The 24,687-nt window shown below is 38.8% G+C and overlaps 1 protein-coding gene across 1 annotated transcript in view; it reads left to right on the forward strand.

Annotated features, from left to right (window-relative positions):
• The window catches only part of rnf145 (ring finger protein 145), a 72,511-nt gene extending 49,406 nt beyond the window's left edge, over positions 1-23,105 (forward strand). The window contains exons 5-11 of the mRNA XM_003223481.4: positions 7,318-7,553; positions 11,309-11,484; positions 13,215-13,355; positions 15,307-15,489; positions 18,008-18,155; positions 19,101-19,457; positions 21,464-23,105. Coding sequence (XP_003223529.3) covers positions 7,318-7,553; positions 11,309-11,484; positions 13,215-13,355; positions 15,307-15,489; positions 18,008-18,155; positions 19,101-19,457; positions 21,464-21,901 — 1,679 coding nt within the window. The 3' untranslated portion in view covers positions 21,902-23,105. The remainder of the gene's footprint in view (positions 1-7,317; positions 7,554-11,308; positions 11,485-13,214; positions 13,356-15,306; positions 15,490-18,007; positions 18,156-19,100; positions 19,458-21,463) is intronic.
• Positions 23,106-24,687: the final 1,582 nt, after the last annotated feature.

Raw genomic sequence — 24,687 nt, forward strand, 5'->3', positions numbered from 1 at the left:
CCCCATGGGGTCAGAATGATCACAAGAACAGTGAGCAAAAATCCCAGAACCACAAGGGGGAACCTAGTGAAAGACCTGCAGAGAACTGGGACCAACGTAACAAAGGCTACCATCAGTAACACTACGCCGCCACGGACTCAGATCCTGCAGTGCCAGACGTGTCCCCCTGCTTAAGCCAGTACATGCCCAGGGACAACTGAAGTTTGCTAGAGAACATTTGGATGATCCAGAAGAGTATTAGGAGAGTGTCATATGGTCAGATGAAACCAAAGTAGAACTGTTTGGCAGAAACACAACTCGTCGTGTTTAGAGGAGAAAGAATGCTGAGTTGCATCCAAAGAACATCATACCTACTGTGAAGCATGGGGATGGCAACATCATGCTTTGGGGCTGTTTTTCTGCAAAGGGACTGACCCGTACACATGAAAGAATGAATGGGGCCATGTATCGTGAGATTTTGAGTGCAAACCTCCTTCCATCAGCAAGGGCACTGAAGATGAAACGTGGCTGGGTCTTTCAGCATGACAGTGATTCCAAGCACACCGCCAGGGCAACGAAGGAGTGGCTTCGTAAGAAGCATTTCAATGTCCTGGAGTGGCCTAGCCAGTCTTCAGATCTCAACCGTATAGAAAATCTTCGGAGAGAGTTGAAAGTCCGTGTTGCCCAGCAACAGCCCCAAATCATCACTGCTCTTGAGGAGATCTGCATGGAGGAATGGGCCAACATTTCAGCAACAGTGTGTGCCAACCTTGTGAGGACTTACAGAAAATGTTTGACATCTGTCATTGCCAGTAAAGGATATATAAAAAAGTTTTGTTATGGACCAAATACTGTATATACTCGAGTATAAGCCTAGTTTTTCAGCCCTTTTTTTAGGGCTGAAAAAGCTCCCCTCGGCTTATACTCGAGTGAGGGTCCTGGCTGGCTTCTATTCAGGTCAGCTTATACTTGAGTATATAGGTATTCAGAGTTGGACCGTCTTACCTTATTAAAGTCTTATTATTATCTTAACTTACCGTTTTATATAAATATAAAAAAAATTAACCTACTGATGCCTCAAATAATGCAATTTTATTAATATCTATTTTTGTTTTTGAATTTGACCCGTAGCTGCTGCATCTCCCACCCTCACCTTATACTCGGGTCAATAAGTATTCCCAGTTTTGTGGTAAAATTAGGTGCCTCGGATTATATTCTGGTCGGCTTATACTCGAGTATATACGGTACTTATTTTACACCATAATTTGCAAATAGATTCGTGAAAAATCAGACAATGAGATTTTCTGGATGTGTTTTCTCATGATATCTCTCATTGTTGAGGTCTACCTGTGATGTCAATTACAGGCCTCTCTCTTTTTAAGTGGGAGAACTTGTACAATTGGTATCTGACTAAATACTTCCCCCCCCCCCCCAAAGCTATAAAATGCCTAGTAAATGATTATTATTTTTATCTCAGAAAGAAAATTATCATAATAATCACATAGAAAATAAATGAACCCAATTTCAGAGACTTTGATTCTGGGCCTCAGATGTTATTTGAAAGTTCCATGATAGTCTTCAGGCTTTGATTGGTTGTTGACTACTTAACATTCTTGGAGCCTTCTTTGAGAAACAATGACTGCTACAACATGTCATCTTCAATCTTTTTGTCTTGATTTTGAGCAAGGAGGTGGAGATCTTGAAATCTCTTTTCCGGGAGTAATGTTCTACTGCAGCAGTGAGATGCTGCACTGTCTTCCTTTCTATGTTGATTTTACAACACCCATACATTCTGTAATTCTGGGAATTAGAAAAAATATGGGTCCTTGGAATATTTATTTGCATTCTGCAAACAAATTTATGTAATTTCCATTTTGCACTTATCATGCAGCGGGTGCTTTTTTTTGTTAGAGAAGCATCTTGTTTACCTTGCATTTGAAAAACAAACTAAATGCTTTTTTGTTTTTATCCTCCCACTGCTGCTATTTCTGTAACTGTTTCCCAATTTGGCTGACCCAGACTGAGACTCCGATCTGGGAAAAAATGATTACAAAATTAATTCAGTTACCATATGTATTTGATTCTAAGGTTCCATTGATTGTAAGATGCACACCAATTTCTGCTGCTACTCAGTCATTTAGTTGTCTCCGACTCTTCGTGACCTCATGGACCAGTCCACGCCAGAGCTCCCTGTCGGCCGTCAATGCCCCCAGTTCCTTCAAGGTCAAGCCAGCCACTTCAAGGATACCGTCCATCCATCTTGCCCTTGGTCGGCCTCTCTTCCTTTTTCCTTCCATTTTCCCCAGCATCGTGATCTTTTCCAAGCTTTCCTGTCTCCTCATGATGTGGCCAAAATACTTCAACTTTGCCTCGAATATCCTTCCCTCCAGTGAGCAGCCGGGCATTATTTCCTGGAGGATGGACTGGTTGGATCTTTTGCGGTCCAAGGCACTCTCAGGATTTTCCTCCAGCACCAAAGTTCAAAAGCGTCTATCTTCCTTCGCTCAGCCTTCCTTATGGTCCAGCTCTCGCAACCATAGGTTACTATGGGGAATACCATTGCTTTGATTATGCGGACCTTCGTTGCCAGTGTGATGTTTCTGCTCTTCACTATTTTGTCAAGGTTGGCCATTGCTATCCTCCCAAGAAATAAATGTCTTCTGATTTCCTGGCTACAGTCTGCATCTGCAGTGATCTTCGCGCCTAGAAATATAAAATCTGTCACTGCCTCCACGTTTTCTCCCTCTATTTGCCAGTTATCAATAGGTGTAGTTGCCATGATCTTGGTTTTCTTTACGTTTAACTGCAACCCAGCTTTTGCACTTTCTTCTTTCACCTTGGTGAAAGAGTGGTATCATCTGCATACCTAAGGTTGTTAATGTTTCTTCCAGCAATTTTAACTCCAGCCTTGGAATCGTCAAGCCCCGCACATCGCATGATGTGTTCTGTGTACAAGTTGAATAGGTAGGGTGAAAGTATGCAGCCCTGCCGCACTCCTTTCCCAATCTTGAACCAGTCTGTTGTTCCGTGATCTGTTCTTACTGTGGCTACTTTGTCTTTATACAGATTTCTCAGGAGACAGACAAGGTGACTTGGTATTCCCATACCACCAAGAACATGCCATAGTTTATTATGATCCACACAGTTGAAGGCTTTAGAATAGTCAATAAAGCACCAATTTCAGTCCTACCAAAAGGAAAAAAGCTATCTGTCTGTCTCTCTATCTATTTATCTCAACTGCAATTCTAGAATGCTTTTCACTTTTAGAGATTTTTATATCAGGGAGAGATCCTCTTCCTCTCTCCCATACCCTGTTAAGTCTTTCATCATAATCTCTGGGCTGAATTCAGGAGGGGCAAATGGGATCCCTCTGCAATCGCCCTTGGGATCCTTTCCAGGGCATCTCCCTGATCTTCACCAACACTGGCCAGGCAGAAGGTGAGCCCAAGCCATGGAGTCCACTCAAAAAAGTTTCTGGAACTGCCTTCTTTCTGTAAAATGGCTTTTGCACGTCACCTTGCATTGTAGAACATGGGCTGCTTAACATGAGAAAAAGTATTCACCCTTTCCATCCAACTTATACAAATGAAGAAATTGTTTCAAAAGTATTCCTGTTATGAAATTGGGATGTTTATAACTCATAGAGATTTCTAAGTAGAGGATGTCATCTTGTTGATTTCTGGTAGTTGAGTCTCCCCTATTCTGAAATCTGAAATTCTAAAATCTTCCACATTTGGCTGATTAAGTTAGAGGCACCTTTGCTTTGTAGTGGTTCAATGTAGCTGAACATTGTCTACGCATAACATTATTAAGGTTTTTTTTGTTTATAAATGTCTCAGAGGCTTTGTGTACAAGCTGTATATGACACTGGGAAATACAATTTTTGGGTTGTTGTATGTCTTTCGGGCTGTGTGGCCATGTTCCAGAAACATGGCCACACAGCCCGAAAGACATACAACAACCCTGTGATTCTGGCCATGAAAGCCTTCGACAACACAATACAATTTTTGTTGAGTTAGATCTGACATTTGTTTTTGACTTAACTTTTGGCATCTGAATCCAAAAATGACCCCAGTTTTTTTTCTATCATGCCAACTTTTAAAGGTACAGGATATCCCCCTTGTCCTAAAATCGTACAAAATGTACATACACATGAAAATAAGATAAACTGTAGAGAATTTGGATAATCCCAAATCTCATGCCATCATTCAGTTCATGCTGATCAAATCCTTATGAATTGAGTCATCTTCAATTTCAAAATTTTCATTGTTTCTGCCACTTAGTTCTTTGGCATATACCAGTTTTTTGAAAGAAGGTAGTTCAATGAAAACTGGCAGTGGGATTTCAACTGAATGAGGCACTGGATGTATAGCTGATGGTAGACTAAGTACTCTATTTTACATTTATTTTTCTTGTTATATCCTGACGTTTTCACTATACAAAAGTAACAGTCACTTGAATGATCTCTGGGCTCTTACTAAACAATAGGTATGTCAAATGGCAGTGTATCTCGTGTTCCCTTCACCCACAGCTGCAAATTCTCAACACACTATTTGCACACCTTGTGAGAGGCCCAAGACTTATCTTGATCACCAAGTTTAACTTAAAAATATGCAAAATAGGCTTGTCTGAAAAATGTGCTCGTGTTTGTCCTTTGACTGAGAATGGTGGAATTGCCACAGATATAACAACATGAATTAGGGTTGTTTTGGCACTTATGACAAGAAATAGCAGGCACGATGACAAGAAATAGCAGGCGCAGACATGATCTTAAGGAAAGGGAAAAATTTTAAATTAAAAATAAATTCTGCTAACTCCATGTATGCAAATAGGAACTCAGACTACACTTCAGAATACGATTCGCTATATAGAGTGGCACACAACCACTCACCACACTGTCTCATGTGCAACTGAACAGACTAGACAAATACAAACCTTTCGGTGGTCTCCAAGGTCGTCCCCCAACCCTCCGCATTCGAGGGAGATTGCATTAAGATAATATGTAGAGAAAAAACTTGACGTGATAGAAGAAAACTAACTGCAGTTTTGAAATCAGCATGCCCATTTAAGTCTACAAGAGCTGAAAAATCAAAAACAGGAATTATGTTAAAATTGTTCCCCAGTGAAACATAAATCATTTTTGTGCTTCAACTTGGGTCCCATCTTCAAGATATCCCATTATGTCTATGGGGGGCAGTGGGTCAAATCCCCAGAGGTTGGCAAATATGTAGATCTTGAGAAGCAGGATGTGGATATAAACTGTAACCAGTGTTGTTACCATTGTGGTGATAACCTCATCAGTACAGCCACTTGAAAATGTGACTTATTTCCTTCTATTTGTGGCATGTAATTATATGTTGAACATTGAAGGGACAGCCATAGTCTGTGCAACTTGTTATTACGGTAGCAATGCTATTAGTGCAGTAGTAACCAAGTACTTTCTTAAAAAATGCTAGTGTTTATACATGTATACACATTCAGTGTTAGTAGAACATTTTGTTCCCTTTTGGTGTAACTTACACATATATGAGAATTACAGCAACATTAGAAAATTGCAGGATTATATTCCTCCTCCTCCTCTTACTGTTTTGTCCTAGCTAATTTCTTCTCACTATACCATACTATAACAGAACAGAGCAAGGAAATCTTACATACACTAGGCTGCATAATTAGAGAATGGTAATTCTTGGGCATACCGTGGACATAAACATATCACTCAATTCCGCGACAGCCTTTCTGCACCTACTGAGTGAACAGGGAGTTATGGTGATAATACATTCCTGAAGAGGTTTAAAACTTCAGTGTTTAATTAAACTCCATATTTAACTATGCTGCTAACCTAGTCCTTGTGGTTTTATATTTTATATCCCAATAAAAGAATTTGTTTGCTACAAACTCTGAATATCTGTTTTCATTCTTCTTGCTTCCCATATGGCTAAAACTGCAATCTAAAGATGCTCAAGTGGCATAGTGTGCAGTAGTTTAGTGTAAAGGATATTGGTAGTTTTACTTATTAAAAGCTAGGGCTTTTATATTTTTAAACTTCATGAATGTGTCAAGTAGTTCAGTTTTATTTGTAAAGTGTCCCCATGTTGCTAAAATGTTAATAAAATGTATGGGTTTGATTTTAAAAAAATGAGTGTTGCGTGTTTTATTGTTTTTCTTGGACTAAATAACGAAAAATTGATTTTCCACCAAAGCGTCAACATTTCCAGAAATTGTGCCACATCAAGCTCAGTGAAAATTTTGAGTAAAAATGTACATGTGATTGCAGTGTTAGTTGGATATGTGACGCAATCCCTAGAAAGTGTTCCTGCATAGAGCTCTCAAGCACATTTTGTGCTCCTCCACACCCCTCCGGAACAGCTCCAAAACACACACACACACATTTTTATTTTCTGAATTTTTTGAGTGATGGTTTCATCCCAAATTTGCCCTCACATCTTTTAAATCTGCCTACAAATGCAGTGATTCCCTAAACCATTTTCCAACTCCCACAAATAAGCCTAAACAGCTACCAGAAATAATGTGACGTCACTTTCAGTTCTCTCCCAATGCATTGGTGCATCCCATTGGAGATGATGCACAGGGATGGAAATTGGGTCCTCCCCAATCTTACATCCCAGGTGTAAGGCAATCCTTCAAATCATTGACCAGGCATTTGTTTTGTTATGCATTTACTGCATATTGATATAGTATAGAGGCAGCTTTACAAAAGCAGTTCCACTTTAAAGAAAATTGATAAATTTAATCCAGTACAGATTGAGCATCCCTTACCTGGAATCTGGAAATCCAAAATACTCAAAAATTGTCCACATAGAGGGAAGAGATAGTTTCACCTTCATTTTCTGATGGTTCAATGTACATAAACTGCATTTTATCCCCATTATTAAAAATATTGTTTATAAAATTAACTTCGGGCTATATATGTGTAAGGTGTATATGAAACATAAATGAATTTAATGTTTAAACTTGCGTTCTATCTCCAAAATTTCTCATTATGTGCAAGTATCCGAAAATCCGGAAAATATCAAAATACGGAACCCTTGTGATTCCAAGCATTTTGGAAAAGGGACATTCAACCCATAATTCCTTCCTAGCAAATGTGTTCTATTATATTTTCAGATTTTTTTTTAAAAAAATGGATATAATAATTTAGAACAGTTCAAAAAGTAATAAAAACTTTGCTGATAGCAGATATCATTGCTGTGCAAAGGGTAACACTTTAAAAGGTAATGGATATTTTACAGTGTATTGTAAGTATGATACTGCGCATGGAATATTCAAGTTGAGTGGAGAGCCATATTATGATTGTATTTTCATTTGTGTCATTTGTAGGTCAGCTTGTGGTGTGCACCCTTTGCTCCTGTGTCATGAAAACCAAACAGATCTGGCTCTTCTCTGCTCACATGCTCCCTCTTCTGGCACGACTCTGCCTGGTCCCTCTGGAAACAATTGTGATCATCAACAAATTTGCAATGATTTTTACGGGCTTAGAAGTCCTTTATTTTCTGGCATCTAATCTTCTGGTACCGTACAATCTGGCAAAGTCTGCATACAGAGAACTTGTCCAGGTAGAGTATGTTGAAAATATTGACTGACTTTCTTCATTGGTCTTGGGTTATTTCCATAACTTAAGCTGATAGGAAAAGGACAAATAATATATCTTTGAACATTTGTGGTTTGTATATGAGCCAGTTGTAAATCCAGGGCACTTCATTAATGACTGAACAGGAGTATGGTGTTATCTACAACATTTTAGGTATATATGCAGGCAAGAAGATTTCCCAGATACATTTTCTGAAATGAGATTGGAAATTTTAGGACGAATGAAAAGGTAACATTGAGAAATGTATGTTTTCTTGAGCTGAACAATGAAAGGGAAGAGGAAGAAGAAGACTGACATTGCTAATTTCGGTATCCCGAGGAAAACAATCTTTATGCCTTTTAGTTGGTTAACAAGTCAGGGCAGGTGAAAATGCATAGCCGCTTGTCAGGGATGTTAGTCAAGAGCTCCTTTGCATCCTGCTGCAGTAGTTTGGCAAACTGGTTTAAAGACACCCCATGTCCTCCAAACTTTCTGTGTGTATCATTAAATGTTGGGAGATTTGCTGGTCACTGATTCTGACTAAACTTGGGAAAACTTATTCTAATACTTCAGTCAGCATTTTACTAACTATAAGTCAACTTAAGTTTGATTTCTAAGGACAGTTTTCACATAACTTAATTCCATATCATAGTTTTTGATGACTTGCAACTGAATAGGTGTATGTTCTGATCTTCTATATGTGTAGTATATGGTTATTGTTTTGTTCTTTGGAGTGATGTATACAAGCATGAGCCAGACCTGGAATAACTAATTTTGATCGCTATGAAGATTGCACAGAATGGTAGATGTTGTCTGGTAGCATACCAATATTTTTAACAATTGACTGATAGTACCTATAACAATGACGAACACACATTTTGATGCCTCAGATGTTAGTTTCCGGGTATATGTGACCTCCTGATTCCAAAAATGGCACCAGTTTCCCCCATTAGCTCAAGTTTTTGGATACAGAACATATGGCATCTACCAGTCATCATCTGCTCCCCCATTAAAAAAAAACATAACCAAATCTAAGGAACAAGAGCTGATGAGGTCTATTTTCTGAATCAGCACCGCAAATAATCCCATGAACAGGCCTAAAAATCAAGACACCAAGATTGGGGCGGGGCTGCGTAATCTTTGTGTAAGTTCCATGCCCCTGCTTTTGTCCCACGATCCTCAGAGTTGCATCTGATGGGAACATGATGAAGTCTTCTCAGTAGTTACTCCCAGGTTTTTGACCTCCTTCTTTGGGCTCTTCAACACAGCGATATAACCCAGAATATCAAGGCAGAAAACCCCAAAATATCTGCTTTGAACTGGAATAGAGTCCACACTACCATATATCCCAGTTCAAAGTAGATAATGTGAGTTTTTGCTCAGTTGTATGGAAGGAGCTCTAGAGAGGTTAGACTGATATATTTCCACAGACAGGTGAAGCCTTTTTTTGCCAAACCTTTAAAGACTGCTTAAGGAGAACAAGCCTTGTATAACATACAGCATCTTCTATTCATTGTTTTTTTAATGACTTTGCTTTTTACTAGTTTTCATTTTATTGATAGTTTAATTACATTTTTATTTTTTGAATGAGGTGAAGTTTTAGCTATGTTTGTTTAATGGTTGTAGGCAGCCTTGAGTCTTGAAGTGAGCACAACTGGAATGCAGAGTTAGAAAATCACTGTCAAGTTTGCTTTGCACAGGATGAGACAAGTCAAGTTATGGAAAATATAGAGAGGGCATAAACTTGTGTTTAGTGTAGTGTTCTGAATCACTGTTCTTTTTTTCTTTTTCTTTTTCTTTTGATCGCATAGATTTTGCCCAATATATGTTTTGTATTTCAGGAGAGATACTCAGGTAGATACAACATGTTATTAGGAAAAGCCGTTATTCTCTAAACCTACATTATATTAGATTAGATCCTTAACACAAAAGCCGGCTCAAAGGTATAATTATAATCTGATCACAGTCAGATTGTCTGAGATGCACATCAGGAAGGGGGGAAGTTAGTGGTAATTTTTCCCCTGATGACACCATTTCATTCTTTCTGGTCTTATATCACACTAGCTGTGCCCAGCCACGCGTTGCTGTGGCAAAGTGGTGGTGGTATTGGTTAAAAATTGTTGTGTAATTTTTATTTGACGTTGTTTGTATTTTTTTTATAAATTTTATTGTAAGTTATCTTTTTATTATATTTTATTATTTTCTTGTATTATTTTTAGTTATTTTCTGTTATAGTATTTTATTGTATTAATTTTTTAGTGTTTTTAATTGTTTTTTAGTGTTTTTTATTATTTTTTATTGGGTTGCTAGGAGACCAAGTTGGAGGAGCTTAGCCTTCTAATTGGCAGCCATTGGATAAAAGCAATTATTCCTCTCCCTGTAATTAGGACTTTATTTTTCTTTTCTTTTTGTTGTATCAACCTAGAGGCGTGGATGATGGGTTGTGTTGTCAAATTTCGAGGTTGGGGGGCCTGTAGTTTTGTTGTTTTGTGGGTCGCCGTGATGCCATCACTCTTTTATATATATAGATGTTATTTTTAATCACAGTTTATTTTTGTTCATTTTCTTGTTATCCAAAACAGTCTCCAAGATTGTCCAGATATTCTTAATAAGTTAATGCCACGATTTGCAAAGGAGTTAATAAAATGGTGGAATGAATACTGTTTCTCATGAACAACACATTTGAACATTTTTCATGAAATGTTGACGGCAGAGTATCTTGGATGTCTCTCATTTAAAAGTTGACTTAATGGAAAATGACAACAACAACAACAACAAGGATTTGCTTGCTTTCTGTTGGTAACTGAAGAGTACAAACTTTAGAAAGAGTCCTTGAGAAGATGGCATGCTGTGTTACTTCCAGTGCTTTATACAAAGTAGTTTGTAATGTTTTTAAAGTCATTCTGAACACAGATACACACAGAGGGAGAGTAAAAGCTATGACATTACCACTTTTTCAACTGAATACTCTACTGAATGTTAAATGTGAGTGCCCATGCCTCAAAAAGAAATTTAGAAAGCTAAGCCGCCCATTGTGCACTTACTGTTACCATGTCAGTAGCAGGGTTGCAAGACCTAGAGGTTTTAAGAAAAGCAACTTCCTTAGATGTTGTCTAGATATTTTAGGTAAATAACATTTAGCCTTGTTAGCTTTCTCATTCCATGCTTGTCCACTACCAGTCCTCTTTGGGGAACATTGCATGGTTGAAATGCCTTCCTTTGTATCAAAATGACCGAGCCATGACAGCGTATCATACATTTTTAAAAGGCAGCTGTGGAAACACATTTATATCTTAATTAACACAAATTAATTAAAAGTCAATCAAGTAGTGGTCACACAATACAAAGGAAGAGGATGTGGTGACTCAGGTTGATAACACCTGCTTTTTAAAAATGATTTCTCAGGAAATAAGTAGTAAACAATATAGATGTTTGCTATTTTGTTTTAATGTTGTGAGGCGTATTTCCACCACCATCACATATTGTAAAAGTGAAAAATTCACTTAATATTTATTTTTGCTGATACTTTAGATTGAGTGAGGCAGGGTAGGAAAGAGATAAGGTACCAGTTGGCGCATACAATCTTTTGCTATTTTTATGTATTTTTTAAATTGAATAAATAATTAAATGGTCATTACCTTTTGTTTGAAGGTTGTAGTTATATATCAGATCACCTACATACAAACATTTGAAAGAAAGAAACCAACTAATCCAGATCTTCTCTTCTTTTGGTTTGTCCAGGTGGTTGAAGTTTATGGCCTCCTGGCCTTAGGGATGTCTTTGTGGAACCAGCTGGTAGTCCCTGTCCTCTTCATGGTCTTTTGGCTTGTATTATTTGCTCTTCAAATCTACTCTTACTTCAGCACACGAGATCAGCCTGCATCTAGGGAGAGGCTGCTCTTTCTATTTCTGACCAGGTAATTTACTAAAATCTATAGCTGGCAATTGATGGTCAGTTGCTATTTGCTGTGTGTGGGTGGGGGTGTGTGTGCCTGTGTCCTACAAATGAGGAAGAAGAACAACTACAGGCAGATCCCTTTGGGTATACTTTGGATGGGAATTGCTTAATGAGTAGTGGAATACAATACACCCCCATATTGAAGTCTCAAAAACCTCAGTGGACACTTGAATCCATGGATCATAGCAAATCCTATGTTTTGGCTGTACTTGGACCAAAAGTATACCATAGATTTGGACTAGGAGACCAAGAAAGCCACAACATACTTTCACGGGAGGGGTATTTTTTTGAAGCATGGATAAATGAAACTGGGCCTTGAATCCATGGATAAGAGGGGCATAGTCCTTATATTTGTGTAACTGAGTTTTTTATTTTTATTTTTTATCCTACATTTTGAGGTATAAATACTGTGAAAATTCAAAGGTCTTGTTTCTGTTTATATTATTTCAGGTTTGGAGATTGTACCATTGAAAAAGTTCATAGAAAGTATTTGGGAGTTGTCCTAATTGTACTAAAGCTAGAATAATCAATTTGTCCAAGTTCAAGTGCCTGCTGTACTACTGTTTATTTTCCCCACCACCCCCAGTATTATGGTTCCTTGGGGTGTATTTAGGTTTTGTATGTTCTGAAACCTCTGTAAAATGTATTGTTTCCCAAGCAGTTAGACTGGTTTTCTTTGCATGCTTAGAGAATGAATAAAAATAGGAGTTTTTAGAAGGTCCCCAAAGCTCTTAGTCCGGTCAAGCAGAGTTCTATTGCACAACATAGTTATAAAATATTGAAGAAGAATTGAGGCTTAGACTGATTTATGTGGCTGAGTTTCCTCCAGAGGAGGAACTTTGTGACCAGAGTTTTTATCCTTCTGCTGAGTTGGTGGTGAAAGCATATGAGTTCGCTTTCACCCACAATAAAGTGGAGGAAGGATTGTGTGAACCAAAAATAAATACATGGGAATTGAGTGCTCCATTCTGAAAAGGCCTCAAGGAAGGAAGGAAGGAAGGAAGGAAGGAAGGAAGGAAGGAAGGAAGGAAGGAAGGAAGGAAGGAAGGAAGGACGGAAGGAAGGAACACAGGAATTGAAATTTACAGCTTTAACCTCTTTTTAAAACAGTTGTCCTTGATTATTTACTGTTGTTGTTGTGCACCTTCAAGTCATTTCCAGTTTATGATGACTCTTTGTCAAGATTCATTCAGAGGTTGTTTATTTTTACGTTTCTCTGAGTGTGACTTGCTGGAGGTCAACCAGTGGGTTTCCATAGCTGAATGGGGATTTGAACCCTAGTCTCCAGTGTCCTAGTTCAACTTCCAAACCATGCTACCTGTCCCTAATTAAGAAGTTAATTAGTGGATCTATCTACTTTTCCTTGCTACGTTTAATTGAAATGTCAGCGAAGTAGATGAAAGATGCTTTTCCCCTTCCATTCATGAATAATATATTTTCATATAATACAAGTAGAACAACAATCAAGATGGCGCTATCTTGTAATAAACATTTTCAAGATTCTACAGTATATCCATCTGATAAGCTGTTTTGTGTGTGTGTACACAGACATACTTAAAAGGCTTGTCCTAGGTCAACACATTTCAAGATTGGTCTACTTTATGCCAGGGCTCAAATATGTTAATTGCCTCTCTGCACATGGCGTTCTTATTCAGAATTTTAATAATACTTGTATTTTCTTGATCCCAGTATTGCAGAATGCTGTAGCACACCCTATTCTCTTCTGGGGTTGGTGTTTACAGTGTCCTTTGTGGCACTTGGAGTTTTAACTCTCTGCAAGTTTTACCTGCAAGGCTACCGAGCTTTCATGAATGACCCAGCTATGAACAGGTAAGCTGCACAATCAGGAATGCATAACCCTTTCTTAAGCCATGCTGGTTAAGATGAAACTGATTTTAGACCTTACATGGATTTTAAAAATCCACAGGATACAACCTTTGTAAAACACCTTCACATTCTATTGTTTCAGGATTTAATGCTGAAGGAAGCATTCTTGAAAATCTTCTTTTTGTTAAGAGACATGCTGCAGTACATGGCTTAAATTTTATTGCAAAGCCCTAATCCAGTTCCCCAAACATTTAGTGAGTTCCTTATTCTTTCCTTCTATCTCTTAGGACTCCATGCTTTGTTTGATTATTTATATTTGATACTCAATTTTTGCTAGCTGTTGGTATGGCTTTGATAGTAATTTTTCTGCCACCGTTTGTTTAGCTTCTCTGTTTTCCAGACCCTTTTGCATTTGTAATTCTTCAGTAGAACAACCCTCACTACTATTTCTATTCCTACTGTTGTGTAGGGCTGAAATATCAGCCCCAGTGTATCATCTCAGGTGACACATGATACTTGGATAAACCTTGAAATTGGATAGGAAGGCAAACAGACAATGAACAATAACTTTGGCTTCAGGACTCACCAAGCCCCCACATGCTTTGAGTCTATCCTACTCACCTCACTGGCCAAGATAGGTAAAGAGTGTCAGAGTCATGCAGACAAAACAAAGTGCACATGAGCAATATCTAATGCATGTGTGGTAATTCTTGTCTAAGGTCTGTGTGACCAGCACAGAATGGAGTCAGTGATGGCTTGTTTACGAAAATGTTCTCGGGGTCTGGCACTGTTTGCAACCATAACTTCTGGTTGTTGGCCCTGGGCACACAATATTGCAATTACAACATCTTCAGCATAACACAAATGATAGAGCTCAGCAAAACAGTACCGACCACATCTCCTTGTACGCATTTGGCCGACCACATCCTCTTGTACGAACCTGCCTGGGCCCGGGGATCTTCATGAGAGGCCCTTCTGTCAGTTCAACCTCCATCTCAAGCTTGGTTGGTGGGAATAAGAGAGAGGACCTTCTCAGTGGCTGTCCCTCGACTCTGGAACTCCCTGCCCAGGGAAGCCAGGATGGCCCCCTCCTGCTGTCCTTTTATTCAGACAGGCTTTTAAAGATGGTGTTTAAAATCAATTAAGGGGTGCTGTAGTTTTTAACTTTGAATGTGTTTTAATGGTTTTTAACTTGGATTTTTTAAATGCTGGTTATATTTAATCCTGTTTTAATATTCATATATTTGTATATTTTAATTGTTATGCTGATGCTTTTATAATTAAGCCACTTTGAGTCCCCTTCGGGGGAGATAAAGTGGGGTAATAATAATAATAATAATAATAATGAGATATCAGCTATTGTCAAAATGGAATTTGTCAGGCTCACTAAAACAGATTAGCATACAAATAATCTTTAATTTTTATTTCATGCAAGGGATTTCTAGAATTTTCAAACCTTGTTTCAATGCATAAACACATAAAATAGAGCTTTAAAACTGAACCAAGAACAGAAGAGTTCAGAAGTGATCCAAGATCATTTCAGGTGAAGATAATGTGTAGAGAAACTCTCCCCAGTCACGACAGTATATATTATGCAACATGTACAGTTGCAAGTGTTCTCAAGGCCAGAAATATAGAACCACTGTGATTTCCTTTTTCATAGGGAAATAAATAGCACTGAAGTGTGGTGGCTTGCCCTGATCAACACATAGGTGTTTGTTAAAAGATTTCAAATCAGTTATCAACCCTCTAATAGGTTTTTGTAACTGACACTTAGCAAAAAGTGTCTGGCTTGAGGAAGCCACTAGCTGGAACATTGTGCAAAATACAAAGCATTCGCTCACATAAATGAGGAAAATTGTTGTATATTAATTAAAACAATTGTAAAACTTGATTACATTGGTATGTACTTAACACTTTGTTCTTTTCTTTTTAATATATTTTATATGTAAAGAGGGATGACAGAAGGAGTCACGCTTCTAATCCTGGCTGTGCAGACTGGATTGATTGAGCTCCAAGTTGTCCATCGGGCCTTCTTACTCAGTATTATCCTCTTCATTGTGGTCGCATCCATCCTTCAGTCCATGCTTGAGATTGCAGATCCCATTGTGCTTGCACTGGGAGCTTCAAGAGACAAGTAAGCCATGTGCATTTTCTAAATTTGAGACAGCTTTTCAAATTCTTGATAATTGAACAGTAAATCCAGTTCATTATGGGTTCTACAGTGTGACTGTCTTCAGGTGTGAGCACCAAACTTTGTTTTGATTTGAAGAGCAGGCCTCCAATGGAGCCTTGTTTGTTTTCCTCCCCACAAGCATTTCCATTCCAAATTTGCAGTAATCATAATCTTATATGTAAAACTTGAAAACTAAAATTGCTTTCCAGAATAGGATGGTTTAGTAATACTTCTTTAATTAGTGCGATGGAGTATCTTTTTTTGGAGGTTTTAAAACAGGTTGGGTGGTCATCTGTTCGGAGTGCTTTGATTAAGTATTCCTAATATGGCAGAATGGAGTTGGACTGGATGGTCCTTGGGGTGTTTTCCAACTCTATGATTCAATGAGGACTTGATGCACCACTTTTAAGGATTTTTTAGTACCTCAACAAGAAAATGTGGATTCTTTATCTTGCCAGTTGTCTGCTCTGCTTGTTTTGCTCTTTTCCTCTGTAGCTTGAGAACATAGTTAAATCAAAATTAGTTTATTTTTATCTACTGTTTGTTTTGCTTAGAGATTACTTGTGGCCAGCACAGGTTGTTTGCACCATATTCATGTTATATTTATTAGCAAAGGGAAAAGAGGAGAGCAGAGGCACAAGATGTTAGCTGGGCAGCTTGTATAAATTGAGCCTGATGACTGCAGGCTGCTCTTAATCTCTCCCGGGTTCAAATTAAACTCTGAACCAAAGTTCTGGAAAAGATCTTAGATGATACTTGACTGCACTTTTGAAATTTCAAGATCCAGATGTTAATGTGTGAATTATTGATATTTGGTTATACAAGTCTGCTGGTGAGATGCAATTTAGTGTGACGTAGCAAGTATTGACTGTGACGTAGTGGATGCTTCCACACACCCCCACACCCCCATGAGGTGCAGATGACTTTGGGCTGCATTCATATTCACTATTAAGGAAAAATAACCCTGTCATGGAATGAGATATATAAAACAGTTAGGTTTCTTCAGCTGAATGAGATAATGCGTAGTAGAATGGTACTGCTATTGCATAATAATGATGGTGCCATGAAGGTTATTTGTGTTCAGTTCACAGAACCATATTTGAATTAATTCCTCTTTAATATAGCCATGTACATCATGTGATTCTAGTACCTGAACTCCATGTGATTCTAGTACCAGAATAAAAATAAGGTATAAATGCAACCAAAGAGTTTCACAATTACACAAATACAGTCTGTACCCATCTGCAATGTGTACTGTGTGAACTTATTATTATTGGATCAGATTTCTTCCCTAAGAACAATCTGTTGCTTGCAGGGCTATATTATTATTATTATTATTATTATTATTATTATTATTATTATTATTATTATTATTATTATTATAAAAACCAATTTCAAAGGCTAGGGATGACCAATGAAATAAAGAGCAAAAAGACTCTTTCCAAGAATACTCTTATGCAGTGGGCAAAAATACATTTCTCCCTTCTTTGTGTGTTTGAATCAGATATGTACTTTCTGAATAGACCTGATAATATAGAGACTTATGCATGCTGAATCATACAGTTGGAAAAGACCACAAGGGCCATCCTATCCGATCCCATTTTGCCATGCAGGAAAAGCACAATCAAGGTACCCTGACAGATAATGAGCATAATGCACGCACAGCCCTAAAGTGACCCTGTAATCTTGGTGAGGTCCTGACGCATCCTTAAGCAACTCACATAAACAACAATCCTTAAGCTATTCTGTGATATTACTATTGGAGCTAATTGTACTGCTCTGGGATTTAAACTGAGGATTGTAGAATATTCATTATCTCCAGTTCACCTCCTTCTAAAGATCGCATGCAGTTAAAGGCTTATGACACTTTAGAAGGATAGGGGGCACATCAGGCTCCCTTGAGACCATGGAGGACTGCACCCCCACCAAACCTGTTCCTTAAAATCACCACTCCCCCCCCCCCCCCACTGCCTGCCTGTTAGGCATTTCTTGTTCACTTCTTGTTCACTTTCTGTTTTTTAACTAAAGCTCCTTTGGGGTCACAATTGTTCCAGGTTGGGCTCCACAGATGTTGGGAATGCCCTCCACATTTTTATAAGGCATTGGTGATGGTGCTGGTGGGGGGGGGGGGGTTTGAATAATTTGCCAAAATAAACGTTTTACCTCTAGATGTGATAAGAGGTCTCTACACATAATGGAAATGTCCTCTACACACACCCATAGGCATTTTTAATGCAAACTTTTTTGGACCCTCTCAAGGCCACAAAATGGCTTTGGGGGCCCATGGTTGGCACTTTGTCCATCCCAGTTTGTTTAAAATACTTTCAGGTGAAAATGTTTAAAAATGTGCATACTATGAGAGTGTTTAGGAGGGATTATATTTCCTAGAGAGTCTTGCCTTTGTATGTGACTTCTGATTTTTGTCAGAAAGGGTAAAATCAGCTTTAGTTTTAGTTTTTAAAGTTACTGCTTTTTACAGGAGCCTCTGGAAACACTTCCGTGCTGTGAGCTTGTGTTTGTTCCTACTGGTTTTCCCAGCATACATGGCCTACATGATATGTCAGTTTTTTCACATGGATTTCTGGTTGCTGATCATTATTTCCAGCAGTATTCTCACTTCTCTCCAGGTAAGCCATAATAGCCTCTTGCATGTATTTAATGATTTTGCAGTGCTAAAGGAGCCAAATGTGTTGTGAAACAAGTTCGGGAAATACAAGAAGAAATGAGATGGAAATGTGGGTATAAAACTGAGTAACTGGTTATTTAAAAGACGTAAGAAAAATATGTAAATGATCATTTGCTGTCTCTCCCTTTTCCAGCCTACATCTTGAAATAGATTAGTAGCATATTTAATGTAGTTTTAGTCTGTTTAAATTATTTTTGCTGTTTTTAACAGCTTAAGTTTAAAATTTTATATGCCACTTCATACATATAGAGTGAGATATAACTACTAAGACAGACAGACATATATAGATAACACATGTTCTTGACTAAGCACAGGCCATTTGTTCATCCAGTGCAGATTATCGTATTTTATGATAAATTATGAAAATGTCATAACAAAGAAGCTTCATCCATGTCTGTCCAAACATAGAGCACAATCCAAGCAAAACTGGACACTTCTAAGTCCCAGTAATTACATGTGTGGTCAATGGTCCTAAAATATTGTTCAATTCAACTGGACTTTGTCTGCTGAGATTAAATTTATAGCTCTCACCTGAATGTGTTAACATTAGTGTTAAAACTTTTGGCACTGAAACAAAGGCTTCTGTGCCAGTTGGGTGTAGGTGTGTGTATTTAAATACATTCCTAATGCTGAGTCTTTTAAAATAAGAGTTTACATAAAAACATTTATCGTATAAATGCTATAATATTTCCTTAGAACAGGAATAGATATGATGACAGTGATCATGCTTCCAGTGTATAAATGATTGATGGCTGTCATGTTTGGGAGTGTTGTGAATATAAGTGTTGTACTGCGTCTGTTAAAGAATGTATGAAACCCACCCAGATACAATCTTACAAAGTTCAAGCCTTGTGACCTCTAGTGATAAACCTCTTTCTGCTCCCAGGTACTTGGAACACTCTTCATTTACGTCTTGTTTATGGTTGAGGAATTCAGAAAAGAGCCAGTAGAAAACATGGATGATGTCATTTACTATGTCAATGGCACCTATCGACTGCTAGAGTTCCTTGTTGCTCTCTGTGTTGTGGCTTACGGTGTATCGGAAACCATCTTTGGAGAGTGGACGGTGATGGGCTCCATGATCATCTTCATTCATTCCTACTACAATGTGTGGCTCCGTGCTCAGCTGGGGTGGAAAAGCTTTCTCCTCCGCAGGGATGCTGTGAATAAAATCAAATCACTGCCCACCGCTACCAAAGACCAGTTGGAACAACACAATGATATCTGTGCCATCTGCTACCAGGTGTGCAACTTGTCTAAGACAGATCTTGCATGGATATTATTCTATCTCCCTCTTCTGGCCATTTGTAGGAAGGACTGGCATAGATGTCCTAAGCTGGGCTATAAATGAAGTAAGAGGAGGAAGTTGCCCTATTTAGATACTTACAGAGCTGGTACTCCATAATTGGCCTACTGAGAACAATATATAATGTAGCCCAGTGACCTGATCTGCAGGATTTTGCTTTTTGTGGTTAGGTGTGGAGTGGAAAGTGGTAGGTTTGCAAGACTCCCAAGTAGAATGCCCACATCATGTGATGTACCAGGTGAATTTCCTGAATATGTGCCTATCCCCCTTCCCATGCATAGTACAGGACCAGCCTGTAATCTGTCATTTCCATTAAAAGTTATCAAGGCCAGTAATTCTTCAAGGGTTTGATGGCTTGATGTTTCAGGACCATACCTGAATTTGAAAAGATGTATCAGACTGAGAAATAGGCATATATTATTTGAATGAGAGGTGGGTAATGTGAAGTTTTCTCAATATTCTTGGGCTTCAACTCCTGTTAGTCTTAACCAGCAGCAAGGGACAGTGAGGATTGCAAGTCATCAACAATCAGGGTTCAGTTGGTGGTGGTTGTGTGCCTTCAGGTCATTTCCAACTTATGCCTAAGGTGAACATTTCCTGGGGGTTTCTTGGCAAGATTGGTTCACAGTAGCTTTGTCTTTGTCTTCCTCTGAGACTGAAAGAATGTGACTTGCCCACAGTCATACAGTGTTTTTTTTCATGGCCATTTGGACAAAAGTGTCAACTGCCACTGGCAACCATTATAAAGTAGGAAGGGCACCTCGAGCACACAAACAGTATACTCATCTCTTGAAGGATTCTATTCTCAAGTAGTAGAAATTCAGTAATCATTACTAGCCCAACAGCTGACACAACTGCATGCAGTGAACCTACATCAACTATGAGACATGAGTTGGAAGGATCTGCAAAATGCAAACTGTTCACAATAGGCTGTTGAATGGCCCATACTTTCTTCTTTTAGGATAGAACATAATAGGCCTTTGACCACTTGAAAGGGCTCAGCTGCAGTATTTTCAATACATCTTTAGAACTAATCACCAGAAATTAAGTGACTATTATATTTTGCCTTTCTAAGGCAAAAGAATAATGCAACAAAAATAAGCCTAAAGTACCACTTCAGCATTGCATTCTAAAGGCCTCTTATGTTTTGTCTCCCAAGAATGTTCTGAACACCAGTGATGTTCTAGTGTCATTAAAGTGGTACATTTAAGAGTCCTCAAAAGAAACATTTTGTACTTTGCAATTCAGTCTCATGATATTGGATCCATGCCACAAGTTGCTAGTAAAAGATTCATGTTATATGTATAGATTCAGATGAGATGGTGCTTCCAGTGGAAAAAATAGAGGCCCTTGTTTAATGTAATAGAATGAGATCATGAAGACTGGATGTTGGCCAGATAGGTCAAATCAGGGATAAACAACTTGACACCCTCCAAGTGGGTTGGAGTAGACCTCCCATAAACCTGGCCATACTGCTTGAGGCCTCTGGAAATTGCTGTTTAAAACATCTGGAAGACACCAAGTTGCCTGGCCCTGCTAGAGATGGGCTAATGACTTGCTATAAGACAGATCCTTCTATATCTGTGACAGAATTCAAATTTACAGCAATCCAGCTATGGCTTCTTTTTCTTTTTGGTTTCTACTGAAACCGAAGAGTTTTAAGAAACTCAATTCTGTACCTCTGCTCTGCTCCTAAATCTTTTAGAATACATCTTCTTATTTACTTGACTCATGCAACACTTGCCCATAATTTCAGGTTTTAATCATATGTATTTTAATAGTGATGCATTGCTAAATGATGACAAATGAAGCTGGGCAGTGGATCACCCTTGTTCACTTTTAGCAGCCAATCTAGACTATGTTGAGTATTGGGGAAGCCTTGGGAGTCTTGATGCATATGGATAGACATAGTGTGACCCCTCTGCCTTTTCTTTTTATTTCAGGACATGAAGTCTGCTATCATCACTCCTTGTGGCCATTTCTTTCATGCAGGCTGCCTTAAGAAATGGCTGTATGTGCAAGAAACCTGTCCCCTGTGCCACTGCCAACTTAAAAATCCTACTCAGCTCATGGGCCAAGGACCAGAGCAGCCCTTGCCACAACCAAATCCTGGAGCAGAGCAAAATACTGTTCATCAAGAAGCTACAGAGCCCCCTGGCGTTGAGCGTCAGGAGGGGCCAAGTGGTGGACCTACTGACCAGGGACAAGCTGTCAAAGAGCTGGGTCTCCTACAGGACTCTGCTGATGCCAAGGATGCCTCAGTTAGTCTGAGCGATGCATCTTCTAGTGAAGCCAGCCAGAAGGAGATGACCGCAGAAGGAGTGGCCAAAGAAGAGACAGAGGTTTTAACGTGGGACATGGGAGGCTGTATCCAGAACTGAAGTAGCAGTGACTGGTGCAAGAATAAGCACTCCAGGGCCACTCCGTTCGGTGGACAGAATCCGACCCTTTTTATTGTAATAAGCAAGTTTAACTCTCAGAATGCTGGCCAAAATGTATTCATAAGATCCCATGCTGATTTCTGTGAGCTGCTTGGTTTACAGGGCTGCCAGTGCACTCCACTGGAAACTTACTTTTAGAATCTGTCATGTTGCAAATGGGCAGAAGCTGGAAAGCAGAACTGAGTAATTTGCGAATTGAAAGGTAGGAAGGGCAGAAACATGAGGATGTAGGGAGAGGAAAGAAGGCAGGTGAAACGAAAGACCGTGTTTCTGATGAAGGGAGAATAAAACAGAAGGATAAACCAGGGGTTTGTATCCCTGGCCTTGGTTTTCAGCAATGATGGAGTTAAGTACGTTGGCAAAACCCCTATAGAGGCCAGAAGTTTTAAAAATGAAAATATATCAAGGATTGTGTTGGAACTGGACAGCACTCAGTATGTCAGATGTAGTGCTTTGGGCATGTTGGGTAGGGCATTTGCATTCATGTAATCTATAGCAATTCTTGACTTTTTATGATGGAGTCTTCAACACTTTAATGTTTAGGAATCTTTTTGTTACTCAATATTCTGGACAGTGTAGGCTGTGTGAAGTCAACTAAAGCTCCAGTGAACTCAGTCTATGCTTCACTATTGAGTGCAGATGAGACGTGGGAGGAGTTTTAGATCACGACTGAAGCCACGGTGCTGTTCAGATATGTGTAGTGTTTAATTTCTTGCAGCTGAATTAAAGCAGTATTAATCTCTTGGCAATATTTGCACCTTTGGGAATGAGTACATAAATTGTATGATCAAATGCCGCAAATGCCACTTCAGAAGCTGTTACTAGGATTTGCACCTTTTTCTCCTATGACAACAATGTGTGTGTATTCAAATTTTTACATTTATCATGGCTTTCAGGTAGAAATAGGGGCTGGGGGTGGGATGGGAGCTGGCAATTTTTTAATGTGAATTTTGATATGAAAAGGAACTAGTCGTTTATTTATACACTAGGCTTGGCGCTCAAAAGTGTTTTTCCTCCCTCCCCTTTAAGAATTGTTGTTCCGACCGTGAAATGTGGATATTATTTTATTTTTTAGTAGTGAGTATGGATGTAGATTGACAGACATAGCTGAATGTCTCAATAAACTCCATCTGAAGATTTTGTACATTTGATTATCTTGTTCTTTTATAGCAAAGGCTTTCTTAACCAAATGGACTTGTAAATGGAAGCACCTGGTAGAGTCACTTTAATGGCTCTTGGACAGGCCAGCTTTCAGTATAATGTTATTGTAATAAGGCTTCTCTGAGGAGGAAAAACACTCAAACGTTAGGGGTTTCTGTGTTGCCCCTTTTTATTGACTGCTAATATCCTTGAAGTGGCAGGCTTGATTTTAAAGGAGCTGGGGATGGCAATGGCGGACAGGGAGCTCTGACGTGGGTTGGTCCATGAGATCACGAAGAGTCAGAAGCGACTGAACGAATAAACAACAGCAATCCTATCATACAGCTAATAACTTGGAAGTTTACCTACTAGAGTTACTTCACCAAGATCTATTTATTTTTGTCATTTTCTATATCTACCATGCCCAGCAGAAAGAATTCAGGCTCTCTTTGGATTTTTACTTTTAGAATTGATTGTATCGCTTCATTTATCATTTTCCAAAACTGTTGTGCTTTCTAGCAGGAACACCAAGTATGAAAGAAAGTTCCTGTCTGTCGTTCGCATTTCCAACATTTATTGGATGCATTCTTGTAATATTTAGAAATTTTAAATTGAGTTATATACCATCTATATTGCATCTTGAGCCAATTTTCTTTCAAGTCATATGAGTAAGTGTACTTAAGCCTTTGGTTTCAAACTTTCTCCCAGTGTCTCAATTCGATTGGATGGCCAACATTCTGGGCCCATTTCACCATAGAGTCTTTTATTTGTTCTTTTTCAGTTACCCACTCTAATAGTTTTTCGTAAATTTTAGTAATCAATTTTCTGTCCGTTTTCATTATACTGTCCCAGTATATTTATTTATTTATTACATCACTTCTACCCTGCCCTTCTCACCCATCAGGGGACTCAAGGTGGCTTACAATATAAACATATACATCAAAAAACAGTTTACATCAAATTTAAAATTCCATTAAGATTAAAAATTACAATAAGAGCATACATTAAAAACATACATAATTATACATTTAAATATATATTTAAGGCACTTTTCATGTCCAGGTGGGGTCTGTCAGTGAGTCATATATTCATATCTCATTTCTGCTGCTACTTATGCTCAAATGCCTGGTCCCATAACCATGTTTTCGCTCTCTATCGGAAAGACAGGAGGGAGGGAGCCTGTCTAATTTCATTTGGGAGGGCTTTCCATAGGCGGGGGGCCACCACTGAAAAGGCCTGTCCCTTGTCCCCGCCAGCTGCACCTGTGAGGTTGGCGGGACCAAGAGCAGGGCCTCCCCGGAGAATCTTAGATTCTGTGATGGGTCATAGCAGGAGACACATTCGGACAGGTAAGCTGGGCCGTAACCGTTTAGAACTTTATAGGCTAAAGCCAGCACTTTGAATTGTGCTCGGTAGCTGATCGGCAGCCAGTGGAGCTGACATAAGAGAGGGGTAGTACGCTCCATTTAACAACCTGGCTGCCTCCCGTTGGACTAGTTGAAGCTTCCGAACATTCTTCAAAGGCAGCCCCACGTAGAGTGCATTGCAATTGGCCACCTTGATTAGCATTGAATAACCTTGCAGAG

This window comes from Anolis carolinensis, chromosome 2 (genome assembly GCF_035594765.1).
Source record: "Anolis carolinensis isolate JA03-04 chromosome 2, rAnoCar3.1.pri, whole genome shotgun sequence".
Taxonomy (NCBI): domain Eukaryota; kingdom Metazoa; phylum Chordata; class Lepidosauria; order Squamata; family Dactyloidae; genus Anolis; species Anolis carolinensis.